The sequence below is a fragment of the Chinchilla lanigera genome, unplaced genomic scaffold (genome assembly GCF_000276665.1).
Source record: "Chinchilla lanigera isolate Chin_1 unplaced genomic scaffold, ChiLan1.0 scaffold00158, whole genome shotgun sequence".
In the NCBI taxonomy this organism is placed as follows: Eukaryota; Metazoa; Chordata; class Mammalia; order Rodentia; family Chinchillidae; genus Chinchilla; species Chinchilla lanigera.
The window spans coordinates 1,399,176-1,416,533 of record NW_004955559.1 but is presented as its reverse complement, the minus strand read 5'-3'; the positions used below and the strand labels follow the sequence as shown (position 1 = coordinate 1,416,533).

General features: G+C 60.2%; 3 protein-coding genes across 4 annotated transcripts; 1 reads left to right on the top strand and 2 right to left on the bottom strand.

Moving 5' to 3' along the window:
* The first annotated feature begins 1,601 nt into the window (after positions 1–1,601).
* On the top strand, positions 1,602–7,270 carry Gfy (golgi-associated, olfactory signaling regulator). Its single transcript, XM_005412887.2, has 5 exons — positions 1,602–1,661; positions 4,036–4,203; positions 5,039–6,206; positions 6,281–6,454; positions 6,912–7,270. The coding sequence occupies exons 3-5, from the start codon at positions 5,057–5,059 to the stop codon at positions 7,109–7,111; spliced, it is 1,524 nt and encodes a 507-aa protein (XP_005412944.1). The 5' UTR covers positions 1,602–1,661; positions 4,036–4,203; positions 5,039–5,056; the 3' UTR covers positions 7,112–7,270.
* Positions 1,653–6,568, bottom strand: Pth2 (parathyroid hormone 2). Of its 2 annotated transcripts, none has more exons than XM_005412886.2 (3): positions 6,452–6,568; positions 2,546–2,670; positions 1,653–2,087 (listed from the first exon to the last, which is right to left on the bottom strand). In XM_005412886.2, the coding sequence occupies exons 2-3, from the start codon at positions 2,665–2,667 to the stop codon at positions 1,907–1,909; spliced, it is 303 nt and encodes a 100-aa protein (XP_005412943.1). In that variant the 5' UTR covers positions 2,668–2,670; positions 6,452–6,568; the 3' UTR covers positions 1,653–1,906. The 2 variants fall into 2 exon arrangements, with proteins under 2 accessions (XP_005412943.1, XP_013364503.1); XM_013509049.1 differs by lacking the exon at positions 6,452–6,568 and adding an exon at positions 2,763–4,045.
* A 189-nt stretch (positions 7,271–7,459) lies between the features above and the next one.
* On the bottom strand, positions 7,460–17,352 carry Slc17a7 (solute carrier family 17 (vesicular glutamate transporter), member 7). The gene is made up of 12 exons (XM_005412884.1): positions 17,279–17,352; positions 13,034–13,286; positions 11,875–11,993; positions 11,553–11,667; positions 11,387–11,474; positions 11,148–11,234; positions 10,913–11,055; positions 10,000–10,149; positions 9,749–9,881; positions 9,168–9,278; positions 8,910–9,037; positions 7,460–8,833 (listed from the first exon to the last, which is right to left on the bottom strand). Exons 1-12 carry the CDS (start codon positions 17,338–17,340, stop codon positions 8,540–8,542), a joined length of 1,683 nt encoding a protein of 560 aa, XP_005412941.1. The 5' UTR covers positions 17,341–17,352; the 3' UTR covers positions 7,460–8,539.
* Positions 17,353–17,358: the final 6 nt, after the last annotated feature.

The window sequence follows — 17,358 nt, the reverse complement described above, 5'->3', positions numbered from 1 at the left end:
CCCCTGGCCCTGCTTTGCTGAGCTGAAAGGGCTCGTGGGCTCCGACTTCTCCCTCCTTTCTACCTGGTCTCTACCACCACCCTGCCCCCGACCGAGTCCTGGTTGCCCTCCACTGCCCCTTGGTCAGGAGCCCAGGCTGGTCCTGTCCTAACTGCACCCTAGATCCGCAGAGAGCCGTCTTCCACTGCCCACCAAAGCCTCCCCTGGTTCATGCTGAGCGTCGTGGCTTAGCTTTGCTGTGTTAACGATGCTAAAAACCCCTTCCCACCGTGAGCTGGAGACTGGAGGGGAGTGGGTGGAGACCGAGAACCCCCTTCCCAAAGGTAGATCACTGGCACCTACTCCTTGCCGGCACATGGGCGTGGTAGTAGGATTGGGCGAAGGGTCGTTTCCAGATGAGTCCCATCTGCCTTTGGCCTTGGAGAAGGTGTGGCCCAGTGACAGTGATTAGAGGAGGGTGTGGCAACAGGCAGAGGAAATATGTGCGAAATAAGACCCGAGCAGGCTGTACTGCGGTTTTTTTCTGTTGTTTTTCTTGCAGTGGGAAGGGTTTAAGTGTGGAGGGAAGGGAGATAAAGAGATGGGAGCAAGTGGAGTGTGGGAAGAGCCCAGGCCACTACCCAGCTGTGAGGCTCTGGAGCCCAGGCTCTGGTCTGGTCCTGCGATCGCGAGGAGCTGGTAGAAGCGTAGCAGGTAGAAGAGTGCCGGGCTGCGCGCGCAACTGCTCCTAAGTCATGGAATCCTGTGTCTTGCTAGAGTAGTGGGAAGCCAGCACCTTTGAAATTACATACATTTGGATTCCAGTTATCCTTCTGTCCCTGGCTAGCTGACGACTTGAGAAAATTACTCCTGACTTTAAGTCATGTTTATTTGTAATACTAGGGCCTGGGATATAGCGCCTGCTAGGCAAGCGCGAGATCCTGAGTTCAATTCTCGGTACAAAAAAATATTTGTAATATTAGGCTAACTCGAAGTGGTTGTAAGGAACACTTATTCTTATTTTTGAATGACTTTGCTGCCACAGTCCCGCCCTCACAGCCTAAGGGCCAATGAGGGCAAGTTCACCACAGCCCCGACCCTCTACGTGCTGCTCCGCCCTCTTCCTCTTCAGACCAATCAGAGTGCGGTCCGCACGAGCTGTGCCCCTCCTCCTCTTCCACTCCAGCGCAAGTTGGCGCCTTCCGCGTCCCGCCGGGAGTGTGTGGCTGGTCAGCGTTGAGGGGCGGGGCCGAAGGACTGGACCAGCCTCCAAAGAGAGAAGCGGCTTCTGATTGGCTGCCTCCTCGCTTCTCGCTTCACCTGCGGCCCAGGTGACTCCCCGCCCCCGCCCCAGCCTGGCGCCCACTGCTCTCCCCGGCAGCTCGCAGTCACAAAGCCCTGAAGAGGCTGATGTGAGCCAGGAGGAAAAGCTTCTAATTAAAGGATTTTTCTGCGCTTCGGGCTCTGCTGAAGCACTGTACAGTACAGGATGTGATTTAATCCTCATAACAAACGAGGGAAAGGAGGCGCAGAGAGGTTTAGAAGCTGCGTTCCTAAGGAGACGTCTAGAGGCGACAAGGGGACAACAAAACAGAAAATGAGAGCTGAAGGAGAGAGAAAGGAGACCTGAAGGCAGACGGAAAAGGAAGTCATGGGGAAATCAAGCAGAGAAAAAGGGCAGGGTAATTAAGAAGGGAAGCGTTTTGCAGCCCGAAGAATCGAGAACTGGATGTGGTGGCGTCCTTCCAGCACTCAGGAGGCCGAGGCAGGAGGATCACTGCTAGTTTTAAGGGCAGCCTAGGCTACACAGCGAGACCCTGTTTTTAAAGGAGGGGGTACTGAAGGGTGAGATGCCAAGAGCGGGAGGTGCAGACCCCACACACAGAGGCGCAGGAGACCGCGCGGGCGAGTAGTCTTTATTGATGGCTCAGGGCGCGTCCAGCAGCAGCAACCGGTGCATGTACGAGTTCAGCCAGTGGCGGCGCTCGAGGGCGGCCAGCAGCCGCGCGCGCTCCCGGAAGGCCGCGTCGTCCGCCAGCGCCAGGCTGCGCCGCGACACCGACACCCGGTTGGCCGGACCCGCCCGGGCCTGGCGGGAGGTGCGGGGGCTGCGCGGACACGGGGAGGCCGGGTTACTGCGCGCCCGGGCCCGCCCGCCGGTTCTCCCTGCAGTCTAACTCCGAGCCCGGTTACTGCACCTGGGCAGGGGCTCCGCCTCCCCTCCCTTAGTTTCCCTCCGGCTCCCTCTGCTCCCTCGGTTCGGAGCGCCCCGAGGACCCAGGCCGATCCCGATCCTGGTCCGTGCCTGGCGCTCAGCTCGCGGCCTGGCGCAGGAGAACCCAGCCCGCGGGCACCAAGAATGAATCAGTGCCCAAGTCTCCGCGCCTCGCCCACGTCTCTCCCCGCATCCTTCTCCTGCGGGCTCCCCCGCCTACCTCTCCTTCCCCCTCCACGCCGGGTCACACTGTGCCCTCCCCTCTGGATCTCTTGGCCCTCTCTTTGGGTCTCTTGTTCCCTTTTCTCCGGGTCCCCACTCTCCCACGGGAGTCCTGGGCCTGGCACCTACCTGAGGACCCCCGCGAGGGGCAGAGCGACACCCGAGGCGGTGCGGGTGCCCCAGGGCACGAGCAGGAGCAGGAGCAGCAACAGCCGCATGCCGGGGCCCCTGGACACCTGGCGAGGCTCCATCACCTGTGGGGAGAGGAAGGGCTGAAGTCCGCATCCGAGCCCAGATCCAGGCCCCGCCAGCCGCCCACCCCCAGGCCGCCCGCAGGGCCCCCTACCGCGCAGTGTGCTGGGCAGCGACGCGGGCAGCCCCCTTATATGGCCTCCTCAGCCCCCGCACTGGGCAGTGACGCAGGCCGGGCCGGGGGCGCAGGGTCACCTCCCCCCCAGGCTCATTAGGAGCCGCTGGCGGTAATGAGGAGCCGGGGGTGGGGGCCTTGCCACTGCTTGGCCGCCACCAACTAATTGGGACCAGGAGCTGGGACCTCAGAGGAGGGAGGGGAGAGACAGACAGAGAGGTGGTCACAGGGGGTGTGTCAGAGGGATAAAAATAGAGGCTGTGGAGGGACCAGGAGAGCAGAAGTCAGAGACAGAGAGAGAAGGAAACGCAAGAGAGGAAGCGCTGCGGACTGGTGACGGGGACAGGCACAAAGGGAAGGGATAACCAGCGGAGGGACAGAGTCAGGGACCAAGGAAGCGAAGGGATGAAGAAAGAAGGGAGCAGCAGAGCAAAAAAAAAAAAAAATTAAAAAAAAAAAAATAAAAGGAAAAGAGAGAAGGAGATGGAGGCGCAGAGGAAAAGCTCTCGGGCAGACAGGACAGAGGCCTAGCGCCAGCCCGGCAGGGAGAGGCCAGCGAGACAGGAGAGCTGGGAGAAAGAAGAGGCCAGAGGTGGCAAAGAGCACCTGTGGCAGGGCTCTATGGACAGGTGAGATGAAGGGCAAACTCGCAAACTCAGCCTGGAAGGCGCCGTGAAGCAGGGACACAGACAAGGACCCTGAGTTCTGGGCAGAGTTGGGATATTGTGACGATGAAGCCCAATCCACAAACTGACTCTTACAGTTTATTGTTTCATTTTGAGACAGGATTTCACTATGTAGCCCAGCCTGGCCTCAAACTCATGGCAATCCTCCTGCTTCAGCCTCCTGAGTGCAGGGATTACAGGTGTATACCACCACACCTGACTAAAAGGGGACTTCTACACCCAGATGTGGGCAAAGGTCAGAAGTCCTAAAGGACAGGACAATCTAGGCCATGGGAACTTGGACTTCTAGTGCCCCAGAGAGGAGGGAGACCGAGCTTGGACTCCTAGGCCTACGACTGGATGAGACAAGGTGGAGCTGGAAAAGGAGGGGCCAGAGATCTGGATTCCTGTGTTCAGAGACAGGAGGGGCTGGAGGCCCAGCCTCCCGGGTCTGAGCAGAGGGAGCTGGGGCCCTGGCTCAGGGGAGCTAAAGTAGCAAGGAACCAGGGACCTGGACCCCTGAGCTTGGGAGGAGAGGACAGAGAATCCTTGGTTTCAAAGATGGCCTCCATCCCTGTCCCTTTAAGAGCCTCAGTGTGTTGCTAGGCTCCCAGGATCCCAAGGGAGAGGGTCAGGTGCGTCACCTGTGCACCTATGGGACCCTATGCTGCCCCACCTGGAGACAGTCTGCGGCGTTCACCTGTTTCTGCATCCAGCTCCGTTCACCTGCTGCTACCTTGGACCCCACTGAGCAGGTAAGAGACCCCAGGCCCCCAGCGATGCTGTCCCATACAGGCGCTGCCGCCTCCACCTTCCCACAGATTGTGTGTGTGTTCAGATCAGCCCCGGGATGCTGAGGGTCTGCTGCATCCTGAGTTAACAGGGAGCCCAGAGTTCCCGCAGCAGGCTATAAAGTCCAGGCCTCTGTTGCTGGAGGACTTAGAGCTCCTCAACTCCTTGCAGCTCAGGCCCCAGAATCACGACCCAGGTCCCCCAGCCTCACTCCTAGGAAAGTGCAGGCATCTGAACCCCCAGGTTGCTCAGCTCTGGAAAGAACCAGGGATGTAGACCCCCAGCCCCTCTCCCTGGGGGACCTAGGAGCCTGAACCCCCAGCAACCTCCCTACCCTGGGGCCAAGAGTCTCGCTCCTCCCTCAGGCTCCAGACGCCAGCCCCAGCCCTTCCTTCTGAGCCTTCTGTCGTGTAAAGAACCTTGAGTCTAGTGTCTTGGGGGCCCTGGGAGATGAAGGTGACCCCTGCGCCCTAGAGATCTGACACCATCCAAAACTAGTCCAGGATTTCTGCGGGCTTAGAAAGACATTATACTTCCCCAATTTTTCTGGGGAAACCAGGGAAGTATCTGCGCCTCCCAAGAAGCCGGCGCCCCTGCCTCCCTTTGATACTGACCCCCAGCTCCAGCCGTTGTAGCGGGGCTCTGCGCCCTTCTCTGGCGCCAAGCAGGGCCCTGAAGGACCTGTTCACCTGGGAACCAGTACCTCGGAGGGGCCTGGGGTGTGGGCGGGGCCTCGAGGAGTGGGCGGGACTCCGGGAGGCTTTGGGTTTGACCTGTCCTTCCCACCTCCCCTCCCAGCTAGAGGCATCCAGCGCTATGAAATTCTTCAGTCGGATCCTCTTCCTCCTGGTCTTCCTCCTCGCCCTCCTGGGCTCCCAGGCCGCACCTTCAGCCTCTCCGCCCACGGGCTCCCATTTCCAGGGGATGGGCCACCCCGAGGTGACCTCCCCTGGCGCTTCTGAAAACACCACTGGAGACTGGCCTAACCTGCAATTCCCTGGAACTGTTCGTCCTGAGCCCCCCAATATGCCTCATGCAGTTTCCCCTGAGACCACCCCCCTTGAGGCCACTGAGACCCCCAGGCCTGATCTCCTAGACACCCCACACCCACAGTCTCCTGAGACCTCCCAGCCTGACCCACTCACAACCTCAGTATCAGAATCCCCGGACAGCCGCCACACGAACCCCTCCAGAGCAACACACCCAGAGCCCCCCGAGACCCCCGATCCTGCCCTGACAGACGCCTCACGCCCCGGATCTTCTGAAACCCCCAAACCTAGTCCCTCAAAACCAACACCCTCACAATATCCTGAGACCCTAAATACTCACCCTGTGCAGACCACACACCAGCCCCCAGAGGTCCCCACACTTAACACGACAGAAATCTCACACGTTAACAGCCCTGACCCCACCAAGCCTCTTGACACCGAATCTCCAGAAACCCATGATCTTGGCACCACTGACATCTCGAACTCTCAAGTCCCCCTGACCTTCCGGCCTGACCCCGCTGAGACCCTGCTTCCAGAGTCTCAGGGGGCCCGTCACCCCAGTCCCACCGAGATGCCCCAGACAGAGCTCCCCACAGCCCACCATCAGGATGCAACCGAGATCCCTAAAACCTCCGCCCTCGACCCTGAAACCCCTGCACCTTTCAAGGACGCGGCCCCCGCCCTCGGTGAGCTGCGCCTAAGTCCCCACCCCTCCCTCTCGGCCACCCAGCCTGACGCCTCTCGCCCGCCCACCTCAGATTCTCCAGGGACCCTTGAGCCGAAGGCCTCCCCAAACTCTGACCCCAAAGGCCCAAGCACCCCAAGCACCCCTCCGCCCTCAGCCCGGATTGTGGGGCCCCCTGCTCCTCCAGAGCCCCCTAGTCAGCTGCTCCCGGCGACCCCTCGGGCTCCGCAGCGGCGCAGCCGGGGTGAAAGAGTGAACACTATCATCGTGGTGGAGCACGTGAAAGAGACGGGTGAGCGGCGGGATCGGAGGTGGGTCTGAGGGAGGAGCGGGCTAGGGTTTCGAATCACTGGGCTCCTTCCTCAGGCGTGACTCTGGTGGGGCGCCCGCGCGGCTCGACTGGAGGCGCCCTGTGCCTGTTCTTCGCTGGGACTGGGCTGTTCATCCTCATCGCCCTGCTGCTGTGGTGTCTCTACCGGCGGGCTGCCCGCCACCGGCCCTTCGCACACCGCCGGCTCCCGGACGGCGGAGACGAACCTGGTGAGCGCTGCGTTCCCTTGATCACCCGCTTGTTTCCTCGCCCTGCTCTCGCTGGCCACTTTCTGGCGCCAGAAATAAAGTACAGGTCCGCCATTCAGTCAGTGAAAGTCTTGGCCCCTCCGTGATCACGTCTGGCCCTAATGACCCGAGATGTCATGCACGCGCGCAGGTCCTCCGCTAGCGCAGGTGAAACCTGCCGGGAGCCCGGAGCCGCGGGTCCCTGAGCGGACCCAGCCAATCCCGAGTGCAGGCCGCCCGAAGCCCCGCCCCTCGCCTTAAACCCCGCCCTCCGCAGCTCCCCACACCTCCTCATTTATTCAAGGGGCCTCCCGCTTTTCTTTACAAACCCAGTTCCCGGGATGACCTGAATCCCCTCTCCTGGGCTCCTCATTGGCCAGAGGCCTAGCAGTGGGACAGGCTCGATCGGCTGGGGATGACTCTCCCTTTGCTCCCACAGTTATGCATCTGGACGCTCCGAAGGAGCCCTACGACTTCTACTTTTATGCGCCAGACGCCTGGGTCCCTTCGCACATCTCCACCAAGCAGCCGCCGCCCACACCCCCACTGCCACCCAAGCTCCCCCCACCGCCCCGCGGGGGACGTCCCCAGCGCCTAGAACCACTGTCCCCCGAAACGCTCCCCAACAACTTCGTATGAGCCCCGTTGGTGCCTCCAAGCCTGCACATTCCCAAGAGAGAGGAGACTCTTGCATCCTGTCCTCCCGGATTCTTTGCTACTTAGTGGGCCTCTTGGATAAAGGGCCCAGCACACAGATGCTTTCGTGCAATTGGAGAACAAGGCTGAATAAACCAGATGTCTGCATGACTATGCCTCCTTGGCGGGGGTGGGGGGGTGGGGGGGTCCCACTGGCTTTGGAGTCTATTGGCATTGAGGATTAGGGGCTTGACTTTCTCTCTGGAGAGAGGAAAGGGCTAGGAGCTGGGACGCCTGGTCTGAGAGAGGGGGCTGGGGCCAGCACTCGTGAGACCCAGAGCCAGTGATCACTCAGTGTAGACCAAAGCATTTTATTGGGAGTGGGGTTGGGCAGGATTTACAGTCACAGAGACAGAGACACCAAGACACAGCCCTGCCCGAAGATGAACACCCCTCTCCCCGCCCCCTTCTCTTTCCTGGGATTCTGCGACTTCTACATATGTTCCCAAATTCTAGGCTGAAGGGGGGGTTGTGTGAGAGGGGAAGAATCCCAGATTTTTAAGTCATTTAGCCCCTTAGGGACACAACAAATGGCCACTGAGAAACTGAGGGTAGTCTGAAACCACCCGGGAGAATAAAGTGCAAGGAACTGGGCAGAAGAGGGGCATCTAGAAACCACCAGAGGGAAGTCAAAGGTGGTGGCTTCAAACCACTGAATTAATAGACTTCAGCAGCCACTATTTAGACCTGAAAACTGTGTCAAAGAAAGTGCATGGGGTGGAGAGAGGCATATTATCAAAACGGCCGTTTTGGTTTTTTCCCCTAGGCATGGCACAAAGCTAGGGATAAGACGGGGACCTGGTGCTTCAGCAGAACCCGCTAGGGGCTGGGGGGCTTGAAACCGCCATTTTCCCTCAGAAACGCTGGTGAGAATCAATCCCTGGAATGGCGGGGATGGGTGGTTGGTGAACCCAACCTGGAAGATGCAGAACGGAGTCAGGAGAGATTTGGAACTTCTAGAGGAGGACCTTGAACTTTTCTGAGAGGGGGTGCTGAGTAATTTCAGGGGTCAGCCTGAGAATCCCTGGGGTCAGAGGAAAGAAGGAGTTGCCTCAAAACCACAACAGTACAAGGTTGAACTGTCCATTCAAATAAAGCCCTGAAAGGAGAGATTTGAAACCACTGAGGCAGCACAAATTGAGAAGGGAAACTTTAGGGAATTTGGGTATCCTTGAAACCACCAGTCTGCGGCTTCACTACCCCTGAGAGGCAGTTGGGAAGGGAAGAGGTTTTGACAGCACTGGGAACAAGGAATAGTACTTCTTAGGCCTGAAGCAGAACAGAGGACTGGGGTCCCTTGACACTGTTACTCAGGCCAGAGTTGTGTGGAATGGAGGTCCTGGAAACTGCCATTCAGTGGGAGGCACATGGTCAGTAGTCCCGGACAGGGGGTGGGGGCCTCGGGGGCTGAACTGTGCTGTGTATAGCCCCATAGGAAGGAGGTGGGGCAGGAGGAGCCCCAGGAGGCTCAGCCTCGTCCTCCATGTCACTCTCGTCACTGCCAGCCAGCTGGTCGTGGCCAACGAAGCCACACTTCTCCTCACTCATCTCCTCTGGCTCGGCCCACGGCTGCTTCTCTCCGGAAGCGAAGACCCCGTAGAAGATGACGCCCCCATAGTGCACCAGGGAGGCGATGAGGAACACGTACTGCCACTCCTCCCGCGTCTGTGGGGGGACCACAGGGATGGGGTCAGAGAAGGCACCAGGGAAGCGGGGTGCCGCAGGGCCGGCGGGCGCCCACCTTGTGCTTGGTCATGGCGCCCACGATGATGGGGCACACCATGCCCGACAGCGTGCCCACGCCGTTGGAGATGCCCATGAGGATGCTGGCGTAGCGCGGTGCGATGTCCAGGTGGTTCACGTTGAACCCTGGCGGGAGAAAAGCAGGCGGCATCACACTAGGACGCTCCTGCCACCCTCCGTGGGTGCACCTTTGCGAGGCCGGGAGCCCCGTCCCGAGCTGAGCAGAGCCCCCCAGCTGCAGATCTGTGCTTCTCACCCGAGATGGCGAAGCCGCTGAAGCCCACGGCGAGAACCAGGAAGGAGATGGCGACGCCCTTGGAGTGCGAGTAGCCGACCACCAGCAGAAGCGTGGCTTCCATGCCGAAGCCTGCAGAGGGCCGGGTCTGCTGAGCGCCCCCAGTCCCAGGTATCGCCCCTCATTCCAGCAGCTCCGCCCACGATCCCAGCACCTGTGCCCCATGCGGGCCCTCTTTGGCCCCAGTGCTGAAGATCCAGAATCCAAGCCCGATCTGTGCACCTTCTCACCTTTCCTCTCTGCTCCCACTCACAGCCCCTCTTTCTCCCTATCCATGGCCTGCTCCGCGCAGCCCCGTGCAAGCCTCACCCCCACACCCTCAGCTGGATCGCCCTTCAGACCATTCCGGGCTGTGGCCTCAGCCTGACTCGGGGGTGGGGGCAGGGGGGAATCTCCTCGGTGCAGCCCCGCCCTCACCCTAGCTCTGTCCAATCAGCTTCGCCTTTGACCAAGGTTCTGATCATACCCCACCCCTCGGCCCCCATTGGTTCTGCCCCGGGGGCTGCTCCGCCCTCGGCCACGCCCAGGCCACGCCCACTCACCACCACAGTTCATCAGCTTGCGCACGTTGGTGGTGGACATGATGCGGCGGCTCCGCAGGAAGTCGGCAATCTGGCCGCCAATGGGCACGATGATGGTCATGACCAGGTGGGGCAGCGCCGAAACCAGGCCTACCTACAGGAGCAGGGTACACGGCTGCGGAGAGGGCGTCAGGGGCTGCCACTCGGGCCTCTGCTCCCTGCGTCGCCGTGCAGGCCCCGCTCCGGTCTCCTGTCCTCCTACTGGGCCCTACCTTGCTGATCTCGAAGCCGAACACTTCTTCAAAGTAGGCGGGCTGGGAGATGAGGAGCAGGTAGAACGTCCAGCTGCGGCAGAAGTTGGCCACAATGATGGCGTAGACCGGCATGGACGTGAAGAAGCGCCGCCAGGGGGTGTTAAACTTCTGGGGGTGGAAGGGGCTGCTAAGACGGAGCCCAGGGCCGGGGACTTCGCCAGGTCCCTTGGGGACCTCACTAGACTCGCTCAAAGACCCAGGGACCCTGATCTCACTGAGACTTCAGGGACTCCACGGGCGTCGCCATCTCCTTCCTGATTCTCGCCGTGGGCTTCAGGTCCCCGGCAATCTCACCTTGACAGTTCACGGCTGCAGGACTGGCGCCGGGCTCGCAGTGACCCCTCAGGTTCGAAGGTGTCTGGGCCCCACAGTAACCCTCAGTGACCCATAAATGGGAGCCCAGGAGTCTCTTACTATTCAATCACACCCCTCAAGTGCATCCTCACTCACCCAAAGGACTAGTTTTTTGAGACAGGGCCTCCCTCTGTATTCCAGGTTGGCCTTGAATCACTGTGTAGCGCCGGCTGCCCTGGAATCTGTGATCCTGCCTGTGATGCCCCTGCCTCCCCCTCCCAAGTGCTGGGATCACAGGTGTGTGCCACCAGGTGCGGCCACATTCAAATCCCCACATTCTAATCCGGTCCCCGCTGCTTTTGACCAAACCTCAACCGTGCTTCTAGTTTCCTCCACCACTGCCAAGCTCTCCACCAGGCGCTATCAGGCTCTCAGGTTCCACTCTACCTCCCCCCACCTCTTTCTTCGGTTCAGTCCTGTCTCCTCTGAGAGTGTGGAGGACCCTGCCAGGATCTACATAGGGTGCAGGCTCGAGCCCCACTGTGCCCCCGCCCCTCCTCGCAGACTCTGCCCGGACCGTGAGGGGGTTCATGAGCTTGGCGCTCTCGCCGATGGCGTCCTCGATGTACTTGCGCTCCTCCTCCGAGATGCTGGGGTGCAGGGCAGGGGACTCGTAGGAGACGAGCAACCAAAACAGGTACCAGAAGATCCCGAAGCTGCCTGGGGGTGGTCAGGAGGGGGACGGGAGCAGAGTGACAACGGGTCCCGCTCTGCCCCAGAGCCACCCGGAACCAGGCGTCCGGGTCCCTCACCGTAGACGTAGAAAACAGAGCTCCATCCCGAATACTGCACCAGGACCCCAGCGAGAGGCATCGCGACCACTGCCCCAGCATAGGAACCTAATGGGGCGCGGGTGAACAGAGAACGCGCCCATCTTCCCTTGATCCTTGAAGAAAGACCCCCCAGCCCTCGCCTTTCTGCGACACAGAGGTACAGGCCGCAGGCCCTTTCCTCACTCGCAGGAGCTGTGTCCCCTCTCTCTTCCTCTTACCGCAAAAGGCTGTCGTGGCCAGGCGACTCCGTTCTAAGGGTGGGGCCCATTTGCTCCAGATCCCATGGCATGCGGGGTACGTGACCCCCTGGGGAGGAGAACACTCAGGTCAACGAGAAAAGGGCGGGTCAGGGGGCGGGCCGGGTCTTATGAGGCTGGGCTTTACCTCTACCAACCCCTGCAGGATCCTCACGAAGATGACACAGCCATAGTGGACGCGAGCGGCCGACGGGATCAGCATGTTTAGCGTGGAGGTGGCCACAATGGCAAAGCCGAAAACCCTGACGTGAAGGTGAAAGAAACGGGTCCAGCTACCCGCCACCCTTACCACACCACCTCCTGGGGGGACTCCTACCTGGCCCAATGTAAGCCCCACCCCAGCCCGACCCCTCCCATTTTCTCGAAATCAGACCTCCCCCATTGAAAATCACACTCACTCCACCCGCACAACTGTAGCTCCTACCCATCTTGAGGACCCACCAAGGTACCTGTTGGCTGCGAATTTTTGGCAGATAAATCCTCCGGGAATCTGAGTGACAATGTAGCCCCAGAAAAAAGAGCCATGTATGAGGCCGACAGTTTCTGGGTCCCAGGAGAACTGGGCTTGCTGTGGATGAAAAGGCGCATTAAATCAGCAGCCCTGCCCCAAGGCTCTGCCCTTCACCAGTCAGCAACCCGCAGACGTAGAACCTCAGCCAATCATCAAGGACTGTCTCACGCTTCCAAAGCACTTGCCAATCAGGGCTCGTGCCACCACCCTCAGTCAACAACTCTGCTCTTCAAAATGCTAGGGCCAGTGCTACCGCCTTAAGAACGAGGCCTGTGGCTGCCTAAATGCCTGGTGCGGCCTGCTTCCTGCCTCAGGCCCCCTCCCTGAATGTCTCAAGACCTGTGTACAGGGTGGCTCTCTTATTCCACTTCTCTCCAGTTTATGAACTCTCCCTGGGTAGGGTCAAGGCAGGGACAAGAAGCAGCTAAATTAGGGATCGTACTGATTGGAAGGAAGACAAGGACGGGATTCAGATAGGCCAAGTGGCTTCTACAGTACTGAGCTTAACAGTGGAAATTCTGCCATGCCGCAGGACTTTGAATAGTGGCAGCAAGGCTTCAGAAAAGCCAGAATCAGCCCGGCGTACACCTGTAATCACACCTACTGGGGAGGCTGAGGTAGGAGGCCAAATTGGGCCATTTCGGGAGCCGCTGTCTCGAACCCAAAAGGGCTAGGGATGTAGCTCAGCGGTTGAGCGCTTGCTTAGCATGCGCAAAGGTTCCATCCTCAGTGCCTCCAAAAGGAAGCCAGGATCAAAATGCAGGGAGGCATTTGGGATTGGGATTAAGCAGATGTGACCCAGGAACATGAGCATCGGGCAAAAGCCTGAGCGAAATCGCTGGTAGGTTCAAAATGGAACGGAAGTAAACGTAGGGGGCCTAATGGTGGGGCAGAGTCTACTTTTCTGAATCCAGGACCCGAAATAGGGGCGGAGCTTCATTTGGATCGGGGCGGAGCTTAAGAGGCGCCCAGAGGGGAGGTCGCAGCCGAAGGGCATCACGGGTGGGCGGGGCAGCTAGGCGGTGGGTGAAGGGGCGTGGCCGGGACGGTGTGAGGGCGGGCGTGACGTCAGTGGGCGTGGCCCCGCCGGCAGCTACCTGCACCACCACGTGGCCCCCGCGGTGGGTCGTGCTGTTGTTGACCATGGAGACGATGGCCACGCCCAGGTTGCAGCGGATGCCAAAGCTGATGCAGAAGCCCAGACCACTCATGATGGCGATAATGTAGCGGCGAGGGAGGCCAAAGCAGGTGCAGTCCACCACCGGCGGGTCCCGGGTCTGCGTGGTCACCGGGCGCCCGTCAGCGCTCAGCTCCAGCGTCTCCGCGCCTTCCTGCCGCTTCTCCAGGAGGCTGCGGCAAGAGTGAAGAACTGAGCAGGCCGGGCCCCCAGCCCGCTTCTCCCGCAACACAGGCGTCCAGGGGAAGCCCTCCCGCTCTTCAGGACCCTGAATTCTAAGCCCACAGCCTCGTCCTCCCCAGAAGCCCAGGTCCCAAGGCTGTCTTCTCCCAGGTTCCAGGACTCTCCACCCCAGGTCCAGCCCCCTCAAAGCAGGAATTCAGGATCCCAGCCCCCTTTCTCTGATCCTGCCATCGCCAGCGTTGGGATCCAGAGCCTGCGCCCCCCACCCCCACCCCAAGGCCCAGAGATTCCCCAGCCCCCTCTCCCTGATCGAGTCTATTTGAGGAAGCGAAAGGTGCTAAGGAGAAGCCTCAACAAAGGTGTCAGAAGAACAGCTGCTTCCCAGCCAGGTCTGCTATATATACCGCCCTCTGCCGCCCCCAGGGCGTGCCCTGCCTGCTGCGGGCCCAGGTGTGGGGCTACCGACAACTGACGCCATGGAGGCCACCCGAAGCCCGTCCCGGGGGCTGCGGGGGTGGGGACGGGGCAGCGGGCCCTGGAATCCAGCCGCCCAGCCTGGGCATCCCTGGGGAGCTCGGAGTTCAGGTTGTCGGCCTAGGGGGCAGGGAGGGAGAGTGGCGGGTGGTGTCCTGGCAGGGGACAGATGGCCCTGGTAGGGAGATTGGCTCATTCCCCAGAGTGGCTCTCGCCCCCGCCCGCTCTGCGTGCAGGATGGAGTCTGAGATGATGGATAGGCCACTTGGAGGCCACCTCAGACCCAGGGAGAGGCTGCGGGGAGAGAGAGGTGCGGTAGGGAGAGGAGAGTAACAGAGAGGGGGCTTCCACAGAGACAGAGACAGAGACACAGAAGGAGGGAAAAATGGGGGGACCCAGGGAGAAGGGGGTACTGAAACCCAAAAAGAGTGCGACAGGGACCCAGAGAGAGACAGAGATGAAGAGAGAGGTAGGGACAGAAACCCCGCGGACAGGACACAGCTGCAGAGGGCGGCGAAGAGCCCCACAGGGCTGAGAGATGGAGCGATGAGGAGACAGGAGACGCAGGCTGGGAGCGGGATGTGTGAGGTGTGGCCCACTCCGAGGCGGGTAGGCAGCCAGGGTATCGGGCTGGAGCCCAGGAAGGGGCTGGAACAGATGGAGGCGAGGGAGACTGGGACGGGGGAGGAAAGAACAGCCAGACGGTCTGGGGGGAGGGAGGGGGGAGATTGGAGAACGCAGCCGCCCCTCACCACCGGAGAACCTAAGGCGGTGGAGGGGCAGTTAAGGAAAGGGGTGGGAGGAGAGGGAGGTGTGGACAGCGCCAAGGGGAAGAGGAATGAGACCCTGAGAGGGGGGCAGAGGCAGAGGGAGAACAGAAGCCAGCAGAATGAGTCCTATACGGGGGACATGAACAACCCTCAAACCCCCATCAGAATATGCCAGCAAGTGAGATAAACCTTTGGCCCATGGTGCTACTGATGACATTTGACCCTGAAACTCAAGAAGTGATGGCAGCCCTTGGAATTTGGTGTTCGCTGCTTATGAGCTAGGGTCTCAGTATTCCACATCTATAGAATGGGGGCAAGAGAAGACATGCAACTTACTGAAGGGGGAAGGCCAAGGTGACAGTAAGGTAAGACCAGGGATGCGGATGACAGCCAGAGGGGAAAGCCTGCAGGGAGACCCCTCCCTGCCTGAGATACCCAAACTCAGGCTGGGAAACTTGGTGCTGAGGGAAAAACCAACATTAAGAGGAGTCCTCATTGCCCTCTCTCAGGATCTCTGTCCAATCTCCAGGTCTCTGTCCCCTTATGTCTTTTTGTTTGCTGATACAAGGTCTCAGGAGGGGGATACAGCTCAGCGGCATATGCCTGCCTGGCAAGCGCAAGGTCCTGAGTTCAACTCCCAGTACCCACAAAAAAATTTTTTTTTAAAAATCTCACTATGTAGCCCAGGTTGGCCTCACGGAGATCCTCCTGCCTCAGCCTCCCAAGTGCTGGGATCACAGCCATGCACCATCACACCTGGTGCCCGTATGTCCTTTTGGTTCTCTCTTATCTTGCCAGTGTTCAGCTGAGAAAGCAGAAGTGTCATGGCCAAGGTCATGCGCGAGCATGCAGAGGGGCCTGATCCCTTCCTGGCTCTCAGTAGGACCTGGCTCCTGTGCCCCCTCCCCTATGTCCTTGTCCTAAACTGCCCTGGGCTCCCGCCTGTTTCCTGGTCCGAGAGAGTCTGAGGCCTACACCAACATTACACATCCCCAGGAAAATCTGCAGCCTCTGCCCCAGGCTGTGGGAGAAACTGATCTGGGTTGCAGTGATGGGGCTCATACTCAGTCACTGATCCCCTCGCTTCCAAGCTGGGGCTCAGTTTCCCAGTTTGGTCCGGAGAGTTAATGGGACACTATGCTGTGTCCAGCGCAGGGCTTCCCCCCTCCCCAGCTATAAGGGAACCCCATGCCCCGGCTTTGGCTGACTGTCCTGGCCGAGGCTGTGCACTCCGGGGGGGGGGGTCTCTGGGCTCCCAGGGGACCCTCAGAGAGGTGAGGACGAGGCTGCGATGGACAGAGAAACGCAGCCCAGATGAGCAGCTGAGAAGCAGAGACTCAGGGAGGGGCGAGGCGCGCACCCCTCTGCTGCTGCCCCCAGCCCCCGCTGTCTGCACGTCTCTCCCGCTCTCCTGACTTCGCACTGATGTATTTTGAGAAACTCGTGAAAGGAGGCGAGAAAAAGGGTGGGGAGGGGCTGGAAAATTGGAAAAAGAAGGGGTGAAGTTATCTTAGCTCCCCCTCCACCGCCCTCCCCACACTGCACCATCCTTCCGCCTCGCCTCCTCCCTCCGGCCACCTTCCTCCCAGACTGACTCCCATCTCTCCTGTTACTACAGGGTGGGGTAATTCTGGAGCTAGCAGGTGACCTGCAGCAAGCAGGACTTGTGTTAGACTTAGGAAAGGATTCAGACGGCCTAGTGAGATGGACTGAGGGTCACCAAAGGTGGGGTCAGGGCGGAGGGGCCAAGGGGACAGGGTCTGGGGACAGGGTCCGAGGGCAGGGCAGCAGGGGCAAGGCGCTGACTAGGCGTCTCCTCCCTGCTCTGTGGCCAGATATTTTTAGGTTTTTCCGCAGCTGAGTAATTTTTCTGACTCGGAGCCAAAGCTGGGGTTGGGGGTGAGAGATGGGGCGATGTCCAGAGTACCTGTGAGGGACACCCAGGTTGCTGGGGTCATTGCCATGGGTGGGAGGAAGTCCCTTACTGCTCCAACCTGCATCCTCTGGGAAGTCTGTCCTGTTTCACAGGCCTAATTTTTCAGCTTGCAACTCCCTTCCCCCAACCAGGGACCCAGGACACCCCGGCTTCTTCCTCCCAGCTTAACCCCCCTCAAGGACAAGGGCCAATGGGCCCCAATCCGCTTTAGCTGCAGATTAAACACCCTGACAGACAGAAACGCAGAAAGACCCGGAGAAAGGACAGACTCGGGACGAAGACAGAGCAACCCAGAGAAAGCCACAGAGATCCAGAGACAGAGGCGGGCAGAGACCCCAAGAAATGGGACTCAGAGAAAAGGTGGAGAGGCTCCGAGTCAGCGGCTGGGAGAGATTTAGTGGAAGCGATGACCAGAAAGCCGGAGGCGGGGGACCGATCCCAGACCGGGGACAGAGACCCAGAGAAGAGAGGACAGAGACCCAGAGATAAAAGGAAAGAGACATCCGAGGCAGGGGTGCAAAGGTGGGGGGGACAAGGAGACCCGGGCAGGTGGGCAGAGACGCGGGGGGCGGATATCCAGTCCCAGGGTAAGAGCGGAGCCCGAGTGGGTGAGCTGTAGAAAAATGAGCGGTACTGGACGCGAGCGCACGGGAGGACCGCACCGTCGGACCCGGGTGGATGGGTGGACCCGGCACGCACGCGCCTCCCAGGACCGCCTGTCCCTCTGTCCGTCTGTCCCCAGTGGGAGTCAGCGCCCCCTCCGACCCACACTCTTCACACCCCACGATCCCCCCAGGCTCACCGGTGCAGCCGCCCGAGGGCGCGACCCGCCAGCTTCCGAAACTCCTCCTGGCGGAACTCCATGGTGGCCGCCCCTGCCGC